General features: G+C 45.2%; 1 protein-coding gene across 1 annotated transcript; it reads right to left on the minus strand.

The window, feature by feature from the left end:
* Positions 1–845: 845 nt before the first annotated feature.
* Positions 846–21,952, minus strand: PLCXD2 (phosphatidylinositol specific phospholipase C X domain containing 2). Its single transcript, XM_069972596.1, has 4 exons — positions 21,744–21,952; positions 11,312–11,772; positions 4,399–4,640; positions 846–1,298 (listed from the first exon to the last, which is right to left on the minus strand). The coding sequence occupies exons 1-4, from the start codon at positions 21,826–21,828 to the stop codon at positions 1,136–1,138; spliced, it is 951 nt and encodes a 316-aa protein (XP_069828697.1). The 5' UTR covers positions 21,829–21,952; the 3' UTR covers positions 846–1,135.
* Between the last annotated feature and the right edge of the window lie 417 nt (positions 21,953–22,369).

The following is a 22,369-nucleotide window of genomic DNA, read 5'->3' on the forward strand; positions in this document are numbered from 1 at the left end:
AAAATGAAAGTTCTATAAATCGGACTGACTTAATGAACATAGATTTTACCACTGAACTAGATATGTTTGTCGACTTTGAGACCATCTCCGCAGACATAGACAAACACTTGTAATATATTTATGTCAGGGGTCCTGAGATATCTGATACCTGAGACAAGTTCCGTCACCAGAGGGAAACAAACCATGTAGCGTTACTTTCTGATAGATATGAGAGCGTGGTCTCCATGTTTGCTATATGTGTATGTTTTCCAGCTCCCTGTTCCATCTTCTTGCGTATTAAATGCATTATGATTTATTTGGTGTTTTTGAAGCTCATCCTATAACAACTCAATAGTCATTGCTGCCCGTTCAGACCTCGCATTATGTATAATGGCTTCATAAACATTTCCTCATCTCACAGTCATGCTTCTAATCTTTACTTACCTCTATAATGACTGTATGGATTACCACACTGTGACATGTTTTCTGTTATGCCTGTAACTCCAGAAACCTAATGTGAACAGGGCTGATAGAGATGTGTATTGTATGATGTATAATATATGATCCCATCATGCACCTCTGTGAGAAGAGAAATGATGACCATATCGGAATCGGAGATATCTTCGGAGATGAATATTAAATCCAATGGATGCCTTTAGTTATCTCATCAGTTATACACCATGTCCACAGTCTGTGGGGGAAAATAGATAAAAACTCTGGATTTTCCACAGCGACCAATCAGAGATCAGGTTTCATATCTTAACGAGCGCTGTTGGTCGCTGTATTTTTCCCCAGAATCTGTAACCGTTCACATTTAAACATTATAAAAACTCGACATCTTATCATACAATAAAATGCACTGCCAGTTCTCCTTCCAGCTTTTTACTCGACATACTTATAAAACTTCACTTAGGACACAATGGAACATACGGGTAGAAGGCGACCGCTGAGCATCTTCTATTAAACACACGGGGCAGAGGGGCTATAACCTCTATATACGAGCTACCATCTGGTCACGTTCCCTGACGAACGCACTTGTAAACTTTGATCTTTATTCAGCAGAATACGGCGAATGACGGAGGTAGACGTGATAAAGAACAGACACTGCGTGTGATTTATCCTCTTATTACACTGATATTGGCTTCTGTTTGGCTTCTTAGCTGTTTTCTTTGTCTTTTTTGTTTTTGAGCAGCAGGTAGTTCAGTCCAATAACAGTTTCTGCAAAGTCGACCAGTTCAACAAAGTCTGATGTAATGATATTAACCCCCATGGCACCTGGTTTCTGCATCTTCACCCAGCTCAGAATCATTGGAAGATTCCTAGGAACAAGATACATGAACAGGACGTTACATATAAATACATGGAAGACAGGAGACAGTAATAACAATCATCAGTATATGTAACGGAGCTCAGGATATACATTAAAGGTTTAATGGCCAGGATGATTCTTTGGATGATGTTTGGCTAATCCTATTAGTGGCTTCTTACTGCATTTCACATTATAAATCTAGTCAGCAGTGATGTAGTCATCTTCGCTAATATCATAGATGATTCTAGAGCTTTAGAAATAACACTTCTTAGATGCCTATAATTTGCAAATTCCCCTAGGAAAATGTCGGCCGTACCCTGGGAGCTTTAGGAGCTTCCTTCCCTTCCATGACAGTCACAGAGTTTCTAAGCGGTAAATATCCCCTATACAGTGTTTCCCAACTCCAGTCCTCAAGACCCACCAACAGGTCATGTTATGAGGATTTCACAGGTGATATAATTATAGTCAGTGCAGCAGTAACTGCCACAGCTGTTCGTTGTATGGGATATCCGCAAAACATGACCTGTTGGTGGGTTTTGAGGACTGAATTTAAGTAACACTGCTCTATTATATTGTGACTTTGTGTTACAGAATTTCCACCTGTCAATATAACCGCTCGCCATTCATCTGCCATATCTCACATACAAATACCATGTGGTTGTGACAGTATACAGATCTTAGACAGATATTAAACAGATGTTTTACAGGTAAACAATGTCATCTGCATTATCCAGCAAAAAATGCTGCCTTAGGACACAGAGAGATAATCTTCCAAATCAGGCCAGTTCAGAAGATCATCGTTCCATGTAATAAAGACAACGCTCATCAGCTGATCGTGTCTTTAGGTCCAGACCTAAAATCATCATCCGCCAGGTGTGCATCACTATGTGTAATCTGTAAAGAATATAATAAATTTCCTACATTACCTGTCCAAGCTTCCTGTGTCTTCCTGTCTTCTCTCTGTAGCCTTTGAAGCAGTCTCTGAAGCGACAAGGTACTCAGCCAATCGCTGGCCGAGATGGTGATAGGCTGAGCGGCCTGTCACTTCAGAGACCGACTCTGCACCGGAGGCTACAGGGAGAAGCCAGGAAGATACTGGGGAGCGTGGACAGGTAATGGATGAACTCTGTTATTACACTTTTAAAGCAAGGGCTGCAGAAACATTGATAACTCTCTCTCTCTCTCTATATATATTATATATATATATATATCACTTGCTGCACGATAATCGAGCCTCATAATAGGCTCAGTAAGTGACTATATTGATTGGGCCTTAGAAATACTAAAACCACCTTGTCTGGATTACATTCACCCCTGATAGTATAAGTACTATAATGGATTGACCCTTACTTCTAGTATTTGGGGGTATTTCCACACCATTTAAAAATTTATATACCACTTGGGCCATGCAAAAATAGAAAAGAAATTGAAATAGGTCCTACTCTAAGTTCAGGAATAAGGCAGAAGATCAGGGGACTGGAGAGAAGCAATCGGTAGCTGCAGGGTCCTGGGTAAGTATGAGGTCTTCTTTTCTATTTTGTCACTGTCCCAGCAGCATATTCAAATTTCAAAGCGCCAGAATACCCATCTAAGGATTAAAAAAGCCCCCCCCTTTTTTTTTCCAGGCGTTGGCACCAGGGTTCCATGCTTACTCATTTGCTCCTGTCCTGTCCTGTGCTGGATGAGGCGTCCGATAGAAAACAGCTGCACCAGTACGGTGTCCCACAGGGCAAAGAAGGCTGCATCGGGGACACAGGACAGGAGTGGGTGTGTGAGCACAGCCCCCTGGGGCCAGGAGCGTTTCTTCAAAGATTGCCATCAAAGGGGAATTCTGCTCAAACATAACTTTTCATATGTTGCTGCCCATGGTGAGATTAACAATTCCTTATATACATATTATCTATTGAGTCTCCTTCCCCAGTTATGAGCTGTTGCTTTCTGCTGGCAACACAAAAATCTGTGTGTGAACCTTTCTCTTGTCTCCCCTTCCTCCGCCCTCCCTTCTGTGACAGCTGATGTAAACAAGTCCCTGGCAGGCTCAATCTGCAACTTTGTAGCTTCTTTGTAATACTGAGAAGGTGCATCTGATGTCAAGTTGCTGATAAATTCACTGTGATTAATCCTACAGGCATTACAAAGTTGCTACAAAGTTGCAGATAGAGACTGCCAGGGATTTGTTTATATTAGTTGTCATGGAAGGGGGGGGGGAGAAGGGGGTTGACACAGCTCAGAGACAGATTTATGTGGCTTCGACAGAAAGCAGCATCTCAGAACTGGGGAAAGGGGACTGAATAGATAACAAGAAGTATGGAAGAAATTATTAGTCTCACCATGGCCAGCAACATATGAAAAGTTATGTTTTAGTAGAATACCTCTTTAACAAACGTTAAGCCAATATTCAAAAATGAGTCAAAAGGTGAACACAGAAGCCTATAAGTTCAATCAATATGTGGGAAAAATATTTGAATCATTCTTAAGGCATGCCGTATCTCAAGGTATGTCAGTGATAACTAGTAATGAGCAAAGCAAATCCAGTAAAGCTGGATTCGGAGCGAAGTTTGTCGAAAATTTGCATAATTAGCTAAGCAAGATTCCGCAAACTTTGTTTTAAAATTTGCTTAAAAAAATAATTTCACCTGTCCACGCTCCCCCAGTGTCTGAGCCGCTCCAGCCTACTCAGCCAATCAATTACTGAGACAGGCCAGTGATTGGCTGAGGGGGACGTCAGAGAGATGGGAGCCAGAGAAGCAGACGGGAGCGCGAACAGGTCATGTATTAGCTTGGCAGTGGTGGGTTAAGTGGGCAGGGGCTATATTCTGCCCGCATCAGAACTCTGAGGCCGGAAAGATCATCCGGCCGGTACTTTAGTACTGGCCGGGATGATCTTTGCAGAGACCAGCCGTTCGGTGACCCAGTCGGGTCACGGACAGCCGGTCTCTTACCGTGTGGGAACATAGCCTGAGAATTTAGATGCATAGGAAATGACACTACAGAGCATCACAGCAAGCATCTCATCATAAAATCTGCTGAGATGCAGTATGTGTGAAACTGGACTAAAGGTAATTTTGAGAGGAATACCCCTTTAAATATTGCAATTCCGGTAAACTTACCTATGCACAAGTGTATTCTTCAATCCAGATTTCAGTCCCCTTACAATAGTCTTAACCTGCGGTGTGAGAATTGCCTGAGACACATGAAACGTTCCCCGCTTAGCGCGTTCTCCAAGAGTCGTCTCAAGAAATTGAATCAACTTGTGCACGTTTGTTGTGTTGGCCCATGGAGCCGGCATCTTGTTTCCTGCCCACAGGAATGGGTACTCATTCCATATATTATAGTGGTAGAAAACAAGAACCTAATATAAAGAAGAAAACAGAAATATAATAATAGTACTAATAGTAATAGTATACGATAATACTGTACACTGTTCTACCTAATGTAACAGAACAAGCTATTAGGATTATGGCCTTGGATTACAGAAGTTGTCGGATGATACCGCATGTATTGTGAATGAGAAGAGAGAAGATAATCGCTGCCAGACTTAAATAAATATTCAAAATACTTGATTCTTCTGTCCCTGTCATTGCAGTCAGGGGAAGCCCCTAACACATCAGATGGTGGATCTCTGTGAAATCAGCAGGTTAGGACAATTTTAATCTGATATGTATGGCAATCTTAAAGGTGTATCTGGTTAGGGAAAACTCTGTTTACATGTTGCATATATATAGAAAATAATAAAGAGCTTATACTTACCTCTTCACACTCCCCGGTGTCCCCCTAGAGGTCGCCGGTGTCCTCCTACAGGTCTCCAGTGGCTCCTAAAGGTCTCTAGTGTCCTCCTATCGGTCCCCAGTTTCCTCCTACAGGTCTCCAGTGACTCCTGCAGGTCTCCAGTATCCCCCCTAGACCATTCTGCCTCCACTTCTGGGACAGACTCATCTCGAGGGTGAAAGCCCTCTCAGCGATCACAAGTGTAAACAGAGTTTCCCTAACCGGATGACCCCTTTAATGAGCATTATCTAAAAATTCTTCATCTTGTTTTTGGAAATATTGTCTGTCTTATTCTCCTGGGCTCATTCTGGCCCAAACATAAGTAATAAAAAAACAAAAACTTATACTCAGTTGCCCTGATCCCCCATCACTTCCATCCTACATGGTCCCACCCTACAGCACTTCCTAGTTTTATTGTAAGTGTCAATCACGGGACCAGCCCAAGCCCAGACACACAGACTTTATCAGGTCAGACAATTCCTACTTGTAAAGGAAAACACATGTGTCACTGTAAGAAGCAGTAAGAGATCACACCCAGATGTTACTACATATAGAGGGGTCGAGCCTATAAACCGGACACATTTTATGCTTGGTCACAGAGCTTTGAATATTTTTCATATATTTTTTCATATTATATCTGATATTATGTGACCAGAGGCTTTATATTATAGAATGACACCACGCTGCGCAGTCCCCCGGACATGTCCACAACAACCCCCACTCACGCTCAAGCCGATCTCACACAAGTGTTTTTAAAGGGGACCAATCAGCACGCTTGTGCTCATATAGTTCCGAGCTGCAAAGTATAGATCTACTGTGCAGCTCCGCGAGCATACCAGCCGCGGCTGCAGCAGTAGCTTAACATCTGGGAAAAGGAGTTTTATTACGCCACCTTAGGCTGGGAGGGGGGCGGCAACTAATCATCTGGGCAGGGAGCCGTCCGTGACTAGTCACAGCTGTCGGCTGCCTGTCAGCGCACAGTGCGGGGATGATTGACAGGCAGAGAGAGACCCATTAGTGGCTTCCTATCCAGATGATTAGTTGCCACCCCTCTCCCAGCCTTGCGCGCCAGAATAAAATTCCTTTTCCCCACTTTGTAAAGCTACTGCTGCAGCCGCGGCTGGTATGCTCTGCGAGCTGCACAGTAGATCTATACTGTGCTGCTGGGAACCATATCAGCACAATTGTGCCGACTGGTTCCCTTTGACCCGTATTATGTCTGGTTATGTATAGGGCTATTCACATGGACATATATAATGTAATATAATAGGCATGTATCTGCATCTGACTTCTATCTTATCAATATCGTCATCCATTTTGTATCGTCAGGCTGAATCATCTTGTTCTGCTTGTAGGATGGACATTCAGGGACATACTGGGACATTTCCATGGACTGTACATACAATATGGCTATTATCGAAGAGATAATTCACATAACCTTTAACTGAGGAAGAAGATACGTGACAATGCAGAGACCTATTAGTGAGATTATTGTATGTTGTTACTGTGTGGGTGGTGCGAGGTATCAGGTGCATGATGTACAGGACCAGGAATGCTGCTCTATAACATTAGAAGGAATCTCCTCAGCTGACGTGTCACCTCTGGCATTTATACCATAATCATCTCTAAACATCTCTAATTCATAGAGACTACAATGCAGCCGAAGAGCCAGAGCCCATGCTTCGTGCTGTCAGTCATACCTTCCCTAACTGCCTTGGCTGGAGCCTCGGGCTGCGTTCACATTTGTCATTTTTGATGATTTTTTTTATTACAGTAAAATAATATAAAAACAAAGTAGATCAAGCATTGCAGCACGAGCCGCAACCAACACGGTACACAGGCTAAACTTTGTACACGTCAGTCCATGGCTTTATGTTAAGAAAAACTTATATGTAAATGCATTCCTTTGTTTTTTGTTTTTATGAGAAACCAAATAGAAAGGCCCTGTTCACACATCTTATCTCTCTCAGTATTTTTTACCAAAACCAGGAGTGGAACCAACATAGAAAAATTATAATGGAAAGATTTTTCCCAGTTTCTGTGTTTTTAACCCACTCCAGGAGTTGGTTTTTGGTGGAAAAAATACTGACCAAAACACTGACAAAAATACTGTGTGTGAACAAAGCCTCATAGTGATAGCTTTGACAATTCTTTTGCCTGACACATTTCTCCTGTCCACTAGGGCTTATAGCCATTGATATTATTGGATTTACATAAAGTGTTGTTATGAAAACGTTTTATTATGTTGTAGCGACATATCAAAAGTGCTCACTAAGGTCCGTATTACACAGTCTGATCAATAATGTAAACAAGCGCCGATCTGCTAGGTCGGCGCTCGTTTACTGAGCCTATTACACAACCATCTTTAGCAATGTCCGTGCCGCATTTGTCTAGCATAAGTTCATACATTACCTGACCACGCTCCCCAATCCATCTATCCGCTTCATAGTACATTCCTGGCTTCTGTCTGGTGCCGCAGCCTCCGCGACTACTGCAGAGCCGGCCTCTAAAGCCTGGGACAGCAGGAAGAAGACTGGAATGTAACGGGGAGCAGAAAGAAACACCGGGAAGCGTGGTCAGGTAATGTTTGAACTTTAGTTTATTTTTTTTTTACACAATCGTTGATTGATTTTAGGTCAGGGCCTAAAGACACAATCAGCCAATGATCGATGTCATGAGCTAAACGTTATCTCTATTACACGGAGCGATGATCTGCTGAATCAGCCTGATTAGGCAGATTATCGCTCCTCCATGTAATAGGGCCCTAAAACCAGCGGAGAGAGAAGCGTAAGGTTAAGCTCTTCTCTCCCTGTACTTATGACTAAGATGGTAACAGTAAGTCTGAGGCTACATAGCGTTTCCCAGTTGCGCGTATGAGCCCCTCTACTCATACGCATGAATGGGGTCACACTTCGACTCACAGAGGACAGTGAACCCCACAGTAGAAAACAGAGAGTGGTTATAAATGGTGCATATTCCGAGGGGGTCACTGATACTAGTGGAGACCACAGGGGGCAGCATTGAAGGGGGTCACTGTTACTAGTGGAGACCACAGGGGGCAGAATTGGAGGGGTCACTGTCTGTTACTAGTGGAGACCACAGGGGGCAGTATTGGAGGGGTCACTGTCTGTTACTAGTGGAGACCACAGGGGGCAGTATTGGAGGGGTCACTGTTACTAGTGGAGACCACAGGGGGCAGTATTGGAGAGGTCACTGTTACTAGTGGAGACCACAGGGGGCAGCATTGAAGAGGTCACTGTTACTAGTGGAGACCACAGGGGGCAGCATTGGAGAGGTCACTGTTACTAGTGGAGACCACAGGGGGCCGCATTGAAGAGGTCACTGTTCCTACTTGAGAGACCACAGGGGGCAGCATTGGAGAGGTCACTGTTACTAGTGGAGACCACAGGGGACAGCATTGGAGAGGTCACTGTTACTAGTGGAGACCACAGGGGGCAGCATTGAAGGGGTCACTGTCTGTTACTAGTGGAGGCCGCAGGGGGCAGCATTGGAGAGGTCACTGTTACTAGTGGAGACCACAGGGGGCAGTATTGGAGGGGTCACTGTTACTAGTGGAGACCACAGGGGGCAGTATTGGAGGGGTTACTGTCTGTTACTAGTGGAGACCACAGGAGGCAGCATTGGAGAGGTCACTGTTACTAGTGGAGACCACAGGGGGCAGTATTAGAGGGGTCACTGTCTGTTACTAGTGGAGACCACAGGGCAGCATTGGAGAGATCACTGTTACTAGTGGAGACCACAGGGGGCAGTATTGGAGGGGTCACTGTCTGTTACTAGTGGAGACCACAGGGGGCAGTATTGAAGGGGTCACTGTCTGTTACTAGTGGAGACCACAGGGGGCAGCATTGGAGAGGTCACTGTTACTAGTGGAGACCACAGGGGGCAGTATTGGAGGGGTCACTGTCTGTTACTAGTGGAGACCACAGGGGGCAGTATTGAAGGGGTCACTGTCTGTTACTAGTGGAGACCACAGGGGGCAGCATTGGAGAGATCACTGTTACTAGTGGAGACCACAGGGGGCAGTATTGGAGAGGTCACTGTTACTAGTGGAGACCACAGGGGGCAGTATTAGAGAGGTCACTGTTACTAGTGGAGACCACAGGGGGCAGCATTGAAGAGGTCACTGTTACTAGTGGAGACCACAGGGGGCCGCATTGAAGGGGTCACTTTCTGTTACTAGTGGAGGCCGCAGGGGGCAGCATTGGAGAGGTCACTGTTACTAGTGGAGACCACAGGGGGCAGTATTGGAGGGGTCACTGTTACTAGTGGAGACCACAGGGGGCAGTATTGGAGGGGTTACTGTCTGTTACTAGTGGAGACCACAGGGGGCAGCATTGGAGAGGTCACTGTTACTAGTGGAGACCACAGGGGGCAGTATTAGAGGGGTCACTGTCTGTTACTAGTGGAGACCACAGGGGGCAGTATTGAAGGGGTCACTGTCTGATACTAGTGGAGACCACAGGGGGAGCATTGGAGAGATCACTGTTACTAGTGGAGACCACAGGGGGCAGTATTGGAGAGGTCACTGTTACTAGTGGAGACCACAGGGGGCAGCATTGAAGAGGTCACTGTTACTAGTGGAGACCACAGGGGGCCGCATTGAAGAGGTCACTGTTCCTACTTGAGAGACCACAGGGGGCAGCATTGGAGAGGTCACTGTTACTAGTGGAGACCACAGGGGGCCGCATTGAAGGGGTCACTTTCTGTTACTAGTGGAGGCCGCAGGGGGCAGCATTGGAGAGGTCACTGTTACTAGTGGAGACCACAGGGGGCAGTATTGGAGGGGTCACTGTTACTAGTGGAGACCACAGGGGGCAGTATTGGAGGGGTTACTGTCTGTTACTAAAGGAGACCACAGGGGGCAGCATTGGAGAGGTCACTGTTACTAGTGGAGACCACAGGGGGCAGTATTAGAGGGGTCACTGTCTGTTACTAGTGGAGACCACAGGGCAGCATTGGAGAGGTCACTGTTACTAGTGGAGACCACAGGGGGCAGTATTGGAGGGGTTACTGTCTGTTACTAGTGGAGACCACAGGGGGCAGCATTGGAGAGGTCACTGTTACTAGTGGAGACCACAGGGGGCAGTATTAGAGGGGTCACTGTCTGTTACTAGTGGAGACCACAGGGCAGCATTGGAGAGGTCACTGTTACTAGTGGAGACCACAGGGGGCAGTATTGGAGGAGGTCACTGTGTTACTGGTGGAGGCCACAGGGGGCATCATTGGAGAGGTCACTGTTACTAGTGAAGACCACAGGGGGCAGTATTGGAGGGGTCACTGTCTGTTAATAGTGGAGACCACAGACCACAGGGGGCAGTATTGGAGGAGGCACAGTTACTATTGCTCTATTCTCCTTTATATTTTTATTAGTGACCTTGCAGAGAGATTACACAATAAAGGGGACATTTTTGCAAATGATGGGGAGAGTGCCCTGTATGGATGGATCTGGATAGGGTGTAGTTGTGTGAAGTCCTCTTTATTGGTGAAGTAACACTGAAATATTTCTTCTGTTACTTTATTAACAGCTGAGCACCACTATAATGTAGTGTGCCTATAAGGGCCAATCATAAGACGTATCTTGGATTTAGTGGGAGTTGTAGTGCCAGTGTTTGGGCGCTGTTTACCTGCAGTATGGGGGACGTGTCCAGCAGTACAGAGCAGTACCGGCAGTTTTGGGGGATGTGTCTGGCAGTACAGAGCAGTACCAGCAGTTTGGGGATTATGTCTGGCAATACAGAACAATACCGGCATATTGGGCGATGTGTCCGGCAGTACAAAATTTTAACGGTAGTTTGGTGGATGTGTCCGGCAGTACAGAGCAGTACCAGCAGTTTGGGGGATGTGTCTGGTAGAACAGAACTGTACCAGCTGTTTGTGGGCCGTGTCCGGCAGTACAGGGCACAACAGAGCAGTACTGGCAGATTAGGGGTTGTGTCCGGCAGTACAGAACGGTACTGGCAGATTGGGGGACGTGTCTGGCGGTACAGAGCAGTATCAGTGGATTGGGGCACGTTTTCAGCAGTACAGATACACTTTATGACCTTCTAAATTCCACCCATGTTTCCACCCTTACAAGCAGCTAATGGTTTCTACAAATGGATTATAGATATTTTTCACAAATTCCATAGACCCTTCTATGTGACAGTATACAAGGATCTTTTTCCCACCTTCTGGTCTCTCGGTTTCTCAGGCATTGATCTTATTCTTAGTAAAGTTAAGTGAAGTCTCTCCTACCTGATAGTTCTTCTCCCACAGGTATTTTAATGTAATGTTCTCTACACAGTCGGCTGTACACAGTTTGCTGCCGAACACCTCTCGCAGCATATTCACTAGATACAGATGATGCACGTGCTCCATGGCATAAAAGTGGTTAAAGTCTAACAGGACGACTTCAGTATTGTGATTGGTCAAGAAAGTGTTAATCTCGGTCAGTCCGTCCCATACTTTAATTCCATACAAGCCGTGTATGAAGTAGATCTCTATTTCTGCCTCCTCTGGCTTAGAGGATACACGCAGGTCAAAATAGCGAATCCCAGACTCCAGCTGTTCCTTGAACGTTAAGTTCTGGGTCACCGACCATTTCTTCATTAGTTTCTTTACCAATGAGAGTTTTGCTAAACGTTTGATTGATGTCGCCTGGTCGGGTCCAACAGGAGATTTTTCATCAACCCAATAGCTGAAGGAATCATGAGATCCTGGAACAAAAGAGATTAAAGGTTACACCCATACTAGAAGCAAAGCAATAGGTCATGTACCATTACCAAACCTGATATCAGCTGTAGTCACATTACTACTGGGAACGGCAGCCAACCAGACAGGCCTCAATGGTCTATGAGAGTCACATGACTACCAGGAGCGGCAACCAACCTAAGAGGCCTCAAATTTCAATGACTGTCACATGACTACCAGGAACGGCAGCCAACCAGACAGGCCTCAATGGTCAATGAGTATCACATGACTCCCGGCAGCCAACCAGACAGTCCTCAATGCATGTCACATGACTAACGGGGTCGGCAGCCAACCAAACAGGCCTCAATGGTCAATAAGTGTCACATGACTGCCAGAAGCAGCAACCAACAAGATAGGCCTCAAATGTCAATGAGCATCACATGACTATCTGGAGCGGCAACCAACCTAAGAGGCCTCAAATTTCAATGACTGTCACATGACTACCAGGAACGGCAGCCAACTAGACAGGCCTCAATGGTCAATGAGTATCACATGACTCCCGGCAGCCAACCAGACAGTCCTCAATGCTCAATGCATGTCACATGACTAACGGGGTCGGCAGCCAACCAGACAGGCCTCAATGGTCAATAAGTGTCACATGACTGCCAGAAGCAGCAACCAACCAGACAGGCCTCAATCGTAAATGAGTATCACATGACTACCGGAAGTGTCAGCCAACCAGACAGGCCTCAATGGCAAATGAGCATCGCATGACTATCGGAGCGTAGAATAGTCATAAATTATAGAGATTGAGAACGGACATCTGCAAGTCATGGTTCTTATTACTTCAGAATAGTAATATGTGCGCCACTGTTGCTGTAAGCGACTGAACTTTATACAAGCAGGCTAAAGTGCTATAAAGTGTTAAGTTAGGGAAGAGGGAGAGGTTTTAAAGTGCCCCAACTTAAAATGAGAGGCAACTAATGTCTGCTTTGTGAACATATCTGTCCAGCAGAACAGACTCATAATTGGGAGGAGCCATTTAAAGGGACTCTGTCAGGGCATGGGAAGATAAAGTAAACCATATTATACTTTTGTATATTATACTTTTAATGCTGCAAACAGCATTAAACCTTTTCCCTGCTGTACAAGGTTCAGTTTCCAGCACCGATAAGAAAGAGACGGGCAAGGAGGTGGGGGATGGCGGCATGCCACTATGGCTCAGCACCACCTCTACAACTCTCAAGCTAAAAAAGAAAACGTTATAATCTTACACTCAGATGTCACTGTAAAGAAAAAAGTACAATTAGTTTTATCTATGTGCCCTAACTATCTTATTGGCCATGTTATTCAGGAGGATATCCCTGAATCGGCTGCACAGGACAATATAAGTGATACATTATTCTGTTCAGCTTCTCCGTCATGCTTATATAGGACAGTATAAACCTACTGACAGAAAGCGCAGATACAATATAAAATCATCATTCTAATAACACCTACACAATGATTATAGGAAGCTTGTGTCATCTGACACTGTTCCCTGAATTAGGCGACGCTCTGATCTAAAGAAGCAGAGATCAGCCATGATCAGCCAGGGACCTCACAGATTGTCCATTCGCCTCAGAATGTAAATGAGGATTTTGTTTGGCATCAATAGGTGATTAGCAGACAAGTGTATTCTGATCTCTTCAGGGGCGATCGCGGCTGTAATGTAAGCACAAAATAGGCCACATTGTGTAAGATGTATCCTATAGCCTCCTTATCATATATATTAACTCATCTCTATACGAAGAATGAGCAGCAACAGGGACATGTTCAGGGACAGATAATGCCGGCTGGATAACTGAACAGCTTTTTATAATGTATTACATTCCAGGAAAAACACCAAAACGATTGAGTTCAGACTTTTTACCTGTAGTTTTTTAGCGAAGGTTTGTACTGTGATTGTCTTCTGAAGCATATACATTGGCAACTAGTGGGTAAAAGTGGATCCTGACATATACCCCATTCACTTCAATTGCCTCAGCTAATGACTATGCATATACCTGTTATGTGTTATGTAGCTGATTAGTCGGACAGTTGCTGTCAATGAGACCCATGTTATGACAGGTTGCTGATGTATCTGTGCCATGGAAGGGCCCATTATGGTCTGAACAAGCCCTTATATACAAATACAGCCCACTATGGTCAATATTTAAGTACACAAGTTCACGTCACTTCTTTTTTTCTCACACTACAACTGATTTAAATATAGGAATATTCCACATTGTATGAAGCAAGGCAAGGACAGAGATCGGCCGATGCTCGCGTTTCAATAAAAAATCTGCTTTGGCCTCACGTGTAATAGATGTACACTATGGGGGCACCAACAATCTAGTGCTTTTTCCCTTAGGGTACTATTACACCTGACTATTATCGTCCTTACTAGTCCGATTACCGTCCGTTTCATAATCATTTAGTGTAACAGTTCACGTTTAAAGGCAACAATCAGGCACAGCAGACCTTCTTTTCTATGGGCCACCCAGATCTAAAGATCTCATCATGTACCTAGCATTGCTTTATGGTGTTGCATAGATTATACATTACCAGTGACCTAATGAATGTATAAATGACAGAGTTCAGATATAACGTAACATATTATAATATAATTATAACAAAACATAATATATAATATAATACCAATATTCCCAAACCAGTGACAAACGGACAGAACTATTAATTAAAATCTAATATAAAAAGACGAAATTGTGAAATCCTGTAGAAATCATAGAGGAAAGCAGCAGTGCACTCCAACAAGGTCCTTGGATTCAGGTCATTAACAATCTACAGTTAATCCGATAATTGACGGATTAACTTCTTAGCCGATCCTCTTTACCAAATCCAGTCACAAAAGCCTGACATTCTAACATGCACGCTGTGTGTAATGTAATATCAGATGGATTCCCATGTACCTCATTTCTAATATGTTAAACACCCCAACAGCATGGAGACAGACCGTCCCACCGCTTCCTCTAAAACTGCAACAGCATGGACACACACCGTCCCACTGCTTCTTCTAAAACCATAACAACATGGAGATAGGGCATCCCACTGCTTCCTCTAAAACCACAACAGCATGGAGACAGACCTTCCCACCACTTCCTCTAAAACTGCAACAGCATGGACACACACCGTCCCACTGCTTCTTCTAAAACCATAACAGCATGGAGATAGAGCATCCCACTGCTCTCTCTAAAACCATAACAGCATGGAGATAGGGCGTCCCACTGCTTCTTCTAAAACCATAACAGCATGGAGATAGGGCTTCCCACTGCTTCCTCTAAAACCATAACAGCATGAAGATAGGGCGTCCCACTGCTTCCTCTAAAACCACAAAAAAACTTTAGAGAAATCTATGATTTAGTGCAGGGAACCATCTGCTTAATTTCTCGCTTTGATTGTTAATCCTTAGAGGGATTTTCTGAACCCTGTATATTGGGGGTCCGACTCCTGACAAAGCGGTAACCACTGACACCTCTTTGCTAACCAGCACAGCTCTGTATGTTCGGTAGTGGCCGAATAAGCTGCAATATCAGGTGCAGCAGCTACAATGTATGGATTTGTGTCTGATAAGTAACAGATCAGCTGATCATAAGAGAAGCTAGGGACCCCACCAAGCTCATACTGATGGCCTATCCTAAATATAAAAGTCTCAAACAACCCGACAAATATGCCCAATATCCGTGCTTCTACTGAACTCAATACAAATGAAAACTCTATTTTAGGGGTTGCTTTTTAGGATTGAGGCTATGTTCACACAATGTATGTTTTGCATAAATTACGGCCGTTGTTGCATTGGCTATGTTCACACAACGTCAAAAATGGAGAAAAGGCTGGCCGGGATTCCCGGCAGCGCTGCAAGAAACTGACATGTCAGTTTTCTACAGCTGCTATTCAATGAATAGCAGCCGCAGAGAACCCTGTCAGTTCACACAATGGAGCATGCGGCTCCAGCCGCACCCTCTATTATGTGCAGTGAGGAGTTCTGTTGCGAGCGCACACTGATGCGCCGGCTTCATAATTCAGCGGCGGTAAAGACCATCCAGCCGTTACTGCAGTACCGGCTGGGATGATCTTTTCTGAGACTGGCCGTTCCGTGACCTGGCCTTAAGCTATGTTCACACAACGTATATTTTCGTAAAAGTACGGCCGTTGTTGCAATCGGCAACAACGGCCATACTTTTTTACGAAAAGCTACGTTGTCTATTCCTCTATGGGATCCCGGCCGGAGCGTATACACATAGTATATGCTCCGGCCTGGATCTCTCGCGGCGCCGCAAACAACCACCATGTCAGTGCACACTATGGAGCGAGCGGCTCCGGCCACAAGCTCTATAGTGTGCAGTGGGGAGTTCTGATGCGGGCGTGCACAGATGCGTCCGCATCAGAACTCTGCGACACCAAAGATCATCTGGCCGCTACTGCAGCGGATCACGGAACGGCCGGTCTCTGAAAAAATCATCCCATCCTAGCCTTAGGCTATGTTCAGATTCTGTATTAGACCGGCTGTTCCGTGACCCGGCTGGGTCATGGAATGGGCGGTCTCTGAAAAGATCATCCTGGGCGGTACCGCAGTACCGGACGGATGATCTTTGGCGCCGCAGAGTTCTGATGCGGGCGCATCCGTGCACGCCCTTATCAGAACTCCCCACTGCACACTATAGAGCTTGCGGCTGGAGCCGCTCGCTCCATAGTGTGCACTGACATGGTTTTCTGCGGCCGCTATTCACTGAAAAGCGTCCGCAGAAAACTGACATGTCAGTTGTTTGTGGCGCCGTGAGAGATCCCGGCCAGAGTGTATACTATGTGTATACGCTTCGGCCGGGATCCCATAGAGGAATACACAATTGTGTGAACATAGCCGAACCAAGTGTAAACTTTGATATGTCCTAAAAAAATCAGCAGGAAGAAGAGCCTGGCTGAACACTTTCCTCCTCATCCCGCTGTAGGAGACAACTTCATAGACTTCTATGGAAGTTTGTCTCCTGCCACAAAAACAGATTGGAGAGAGAACACGCTTTACAAGGGCTTCTTCCTACTTGTTCTACACCCAGACTCCAATGGATTAAAGTGTATGACGTGTGTAGCATCAAAAAATTTTTTTAAACTTTCCTGTTTGAATTCCTCTTTGGTATATATTAAGAATTCTGCTAGGATTTAATTTATATCACCACTCGGGGGATGGGAAGGTTCACATTACAATTGCGTCTTCTAAGCCATGGATACCTCAGCGTCCAAAAAGGCCCCATCTAACACAAGCGATTACCTACACTCAGAAGTTACATGATGTTACTTAAACCTGAGAGCATTAGGATCCCCGCAAATACCGGTATACATTCCCAAAATGACCTAACCGTCGGCAGCTGGTTCGGGTCATGAAGTAAATGAGACTTGTGTGAGACTTATGTTGTGAAACTTCTCACAGACTTTTAGTTACAGCAGTATCTCATGTATCTACATGGGGAAGAGTCTCTGAGCGACGTTCCTGTGGACACCAAATTATAGGTAGTCGACTGGAATTTTCCAATATGTGGAGAAATCTTGGATGAATTTCTCAGACCTTGGAGCTAGAAGGCTGGAGCATCTCCTGGTGGGCTGGGGTAATCGCTGTGGGTGCCTGCCTCCTACACACCGAGAACCTTCAATCATTCCTGAACACAAGGTATTATGTAATAAACAGTACTGACCAGTCCCAGAACACAGATGGACAGGGTGAGGATACTGACCAAAACTATCACCTAAAGGCATGATGGGAAGAATAAACTGTGAGGTGGCATCTGAGACCCTCCTGTGGGTATAAGACCACCATGACTGTCATCTAGAGAAGCCTCCTGGTGATCAGCTGTTATGGCCTGTAGAAGCCACAGGTTAATGGGGTCCACCAGATCACAAGTGGCTGTCCATTCCAACACTTTATGGGAGTCCAAAAAATCTATGTGGACATAGAGCAACAGAAGAGTTGCATGTGTAACGTGACAATGGTGGATACCAAAAACTAGCTATAGCTATATCCATATTTTCCAGGCAGTCCCCAGGCGGTATCCTGCCTCTGCACAGAGTCGGCAGCCGGAGGAAGATGAGCGCAGATCAGTTTTGCTTTGTTTAGCTTCTGATTCGCTCATCTCTAGAACTCGCAGATATTATCTTTGATGACCGTCCGCAACACATGACAGAGAATACACAGCATAAGCCAATGGGCTGGAGTCCCTGTCGCTCCGTTCAATGACCCATACACAGCATGAGCCATGGTATGAGTGTGTATATATCTAGTGGTCTGGCTGGTAAAAATCTATATACAGTAGCTAAAGTATATTTATTTATATATATGTTATACAATATATATATATATATATATATATATACTATATCTATCTCTCGCAGAGATGTTCTCAAGCGGGTCGAGCATGGCTCTGTGAGAGAGCTGAAAGGAGTCCTGCAGATTTTTTTCAACTTTATGGATTTTGGGACCTCTAATCAAGGTCGACTCTGCTGGCACCCACTTTACAGATTCTACCTGAGTGCTGCTCTTTTCTATTATTAGATAGATAGATCGATAATAGATAGATAGATAGATAGATGATAGATGGATAATAGATAGATACTGTAGATCATAGATGGATAGATAGATAGATCGATAGATAGATCATCAATAGATAGATAGATAGATAGATAGATAGATAGATAGTAGAGATGAGTGGCACTACGAGTCCCAGCAAAGCGGGTGTCTAGCTGACTTGGTTCAGACCACGAACCTTGAATCCATAAACGTGCGATGATCAGCGACACACCAATGGTATGAAAAACCGTAGTGATTTATTTGTTCAAAAAAAACAAAAGCATTCAACAAGTGCAGCACAGCATAGCACGACGTTTCGGCGGGGTATGCGCCATTTTCAAGTGCCGGGTCGAGCACGGCTCTGTGAGAGAGCTGAAATGTAGTTGTCACTTTAGGAGTCCTGCAGATTTTTTCAACTTTATGGATTTTGGGACCTCTAATCAAGGTCGACTCTGCTGGCACCCACTTTACAGATTCTAACTGAGTGCTGCTCTTTTCTATTATTAGATAGATAGATCGATAATAGATAGATAGATAGATAGATAGGCGTGTTTAAATTCTGTTATTGTAAATTTACCAACCACCTCTGCTGGAAGTTTGTTCCAGGTATCTACTACTCTTTCAGTAAAATAATACTTTCTCACATTGCTTCTGATCTTTCCCCCAACTAACCTCTCACTGTGTCCTCTTGTTCTTGAGCGAGAGGTTAGTTGGGGAAAGATCAGAAGCAATGTGAGATAGATAGATAGATAGATAGATAGATAGATAAAGAGATGAACATTTGAACAGTATGCCAGTTGTTTTTTCTACAAACAGGTCAGGAAATGTTATTAGACGCCATCTGTGCTATCACATATAAGCTCTTTGCCCTTGATTCTGTTTGCTAAAGACAATCGGGAAAAGCAATAAACCCTCTGTTAGACATGGACTACATGCCCCCCTCCCTAAGCATTGTGTGATGAGGGAATTCTCTCTCACTAACATTGCAGCACTTTCCCCTGAAGTAACAGCACAGGGATAATGCCCAGTGTTACCCCCTGCGTCTAATATTATGACATCACTGACAGCTTTACCTTGTGGATTGGAATATTAAGAAAACAATTCAGGCAGCTAAAAATTATACAACATCCATCTACTTTTCCCCATATACAATATGAGAACAGATAGGTGCCAAGGAGTGGGGGTATCCAGGTGTAATAATCCCCCTATACCGTATAATAGCAGATAGGTGCCAAGGAGTGGGGGGTATCCAGGTGTAATAATCCCCCTATACCGTATAATAGCAGATAGGTGCCAAGGAGTGGGGGGGTATCCAGGTGTAATAATCCCCCTATACCATATAATAGCAGATAGGTGCCAAGGAGTGGGGGGTATCCAGGTGTAATACAGTACAGTGTGATAGCAGATAGGTGCCAGGGAGAGGGGGTATCCAGGTGTAATACAGTACAGTATGATAGCAGATAGGTGCCAGGGAGTGGGGGTATCCAGGTTTAATACAGTGCAGTATGATAGCAGATAGGTGTAATACAGTGCAGTATGATAGCAGATAGGTGTCAGAGAGAGGGGGTATCCAGGTATAATACAGTACAGTGTGATAGCAGATAGGTGCCAGGGAGAGGGGGTATCCAGGTGTAATACAGTACAGTGTGATAGCAGATAGGTGCCAGGGAGAGGGGGTATCCAGGTGTAATACAGTGCAGTGTGATAGCAGATAGGTGCCAGGGAGAGGGGGTATCCAGGTGTAATACAGTACAGTGTGATAGCAGATAGGTGCCAGGGAGAGGGGGTATCCAGGTGTAATACAGTACAGTATGATAGCTGACAGGTGCCAGGGAGAGGGGGTATCCAGGTGTAATACAGTACAGTATGATAGCTGACAGGTGCCAGGGAGAGGGGGTATGCAGGTGTAATACAGTACAGTGTGATAGCAGATAGGTACCAGGGAGAGGGGGTATCCAGGTGTAATACAGTACAGTATGATAGCTGACAGGTGCCAGGGAGGGGGGTATCCAGGTGTAATACAGTGCAGTATGATAGCAGATAGGTGCCAGGGAGAGGGGGTATCCAGGTGTAATACAGTACAGTATGATAGCTGACAGGTGCCAGGGAGGGGGGTATCCAGGTGTAATACAGTGCAGTATGATAGCAGATAGGTGCCAGGGAGAGGGGGTATACAGGTGTAATATGGTGCAGTATGATAGCAGATAGGTGCCAGGGAGAGGGGGTATCCAGGTGTAATACAGTACACTATGATAGCTGACAGGTGCCAGGGAGAGTGGGTATCCAGGTGTAATACAGTGCAGTGTGATAGCAGATAGGTGCCAGGGAGAGGGGGTATCCAGGTGTAATACAGTGCAGTATGATAGCAGATAGGTGCCAGGGAGAGGGGGTATCCAGGTGTAATACAGTGCAGTATGATAGCTGACAGGTGCCAGGAAGAGGGGGTATCCAGGTGTAATACAGTGCAGTATGATAGCTGACAGGTGCCAGGGAGAGGGGGTATCCAGGTGTAATACAGTACAGTATGATAGCTGACAGGTGCCAGGGAGAGGGGGTATCCAGGTTTAATACAGTGCAGTGTGATAGCAGATAGGTGCCAGGGAGAGGGGGTATCCAGGTGTAATACAGTACAGTGTGATAGCAGATAGGTGCCAGGGAGAGGGGGTATCCAGGTGTAATACAGTGTAGTATGATAGCAGATAGGTGCCAGGGAGAGGGGGTATCCAGGTATAATACAGTGCAGTATGATAGCAGATAGGTGCCAGGGAGAGGGGGTATCCAGGTGTAATACAGTACAGTATGATAGCAGATAGGTGCCAGGGAGAGGGGGTATCCAGGTGTAATACAGTACAGTATGATAGCAGATAGGTGCCAGGGAGAGGGGGTATCCAGGTGTAATACAGTACAGTATGATAGCTGACAGGTGCCAGGGAGAGGGGGTATCCAGGTGTAATACAGTACAGTGTGATAGCTGACAGGTGCCAGGGAGAGGGGGTATCCAGGTGTAATACAGTACAGTATGATAGCTGACAGGTGCCAGGGAGAGGGGGGTATGCAGGTGTAATACAGTACAGTATGATAGCAGATAGGTGCCAGGGAGAGGGGGTATCCAGGTGTAATACAGTACAGTATGATAGCTGACAGGTGCCAGGGAGAGGGGGGTATGCAGGTGTAATACAGTACAGTATGATAGCAGATAGGTGCCAGGGAGAGGGGGTATCCAGGTGTAATACAGTGCAGTATGATAGCAGATAGGTGCCAGGGAGAGGGGGTATCCAGGTGTAATACAATACACTATGATAGCTGACAGGTAGACGTATCACATCTTACATTATTAAGCAGCTGCACAATGTAACAGTTTCTTAGCTCCATTCCAGTTATATGAATAGGGATCGGCCTTACCGGGTATGGCCAGGTTGGAGAGCGGCATGGCACGGAGACAGCCCGGCAGGGCGCCCATCCACTCCTCATTGCACTTTCCGGCCATCACTGACTCCTGGCACAGGGATCGATCATAATAAGTGTCCGTCAGGCTCCGTCTACTTCCAGGAACATCGTCTGTGTGCGCCGGCTTCTGTGCGGACACTTCCTGACCTTCCGTGCTGTGAGCCCCAGTGACAGCTCTGTGAGTGACAACAAGCTGGCTAAGCATATAAGCCGCAGTGCTGACTAAGCGGGGCCGGACCGGAGGCAGCTTACTCAGCCAGCGCGCCCTCTGCTGGTCACAGTCGGGCAAAGCAGGAAAAAGCAAACCGTTCTTTTCTTTTGAGGTATTTATGGTCAGGATTTTTTTTTTATATGATGTATTTTTAAAGACATTATTGAAAGTTTGATGATTTATATCGTATTATAGTTGATAAAAGCGGTTCAGCAGAGGTGAACTGTTCTAATTAGCCATATAGTAGTAAAAAACAGAAAGAAATTCATATGCAAAATACAAACTAATATGCAAATAGAAAGAAATTCATATGCAAAATAAAGACTCAGAGTTAATGGCAACAAAAATACATTCAGTATACACATATGCA

Source organism: Dendropsophus ebraccatus, chromosome 5, assembly GCF_027789765.1.
Source record: "Dendropsophus ebraccatus isolate aDenEbr1 chromosome 5, aDenEbr1.pat, whole genome shotgun sequence".
Lineage (NCBI taxonomy): Eukaryota > Metazoa > Chordata > Amphibia > Anura > Hylidae > Dendropsophus > Dendropsophus ebraccatus.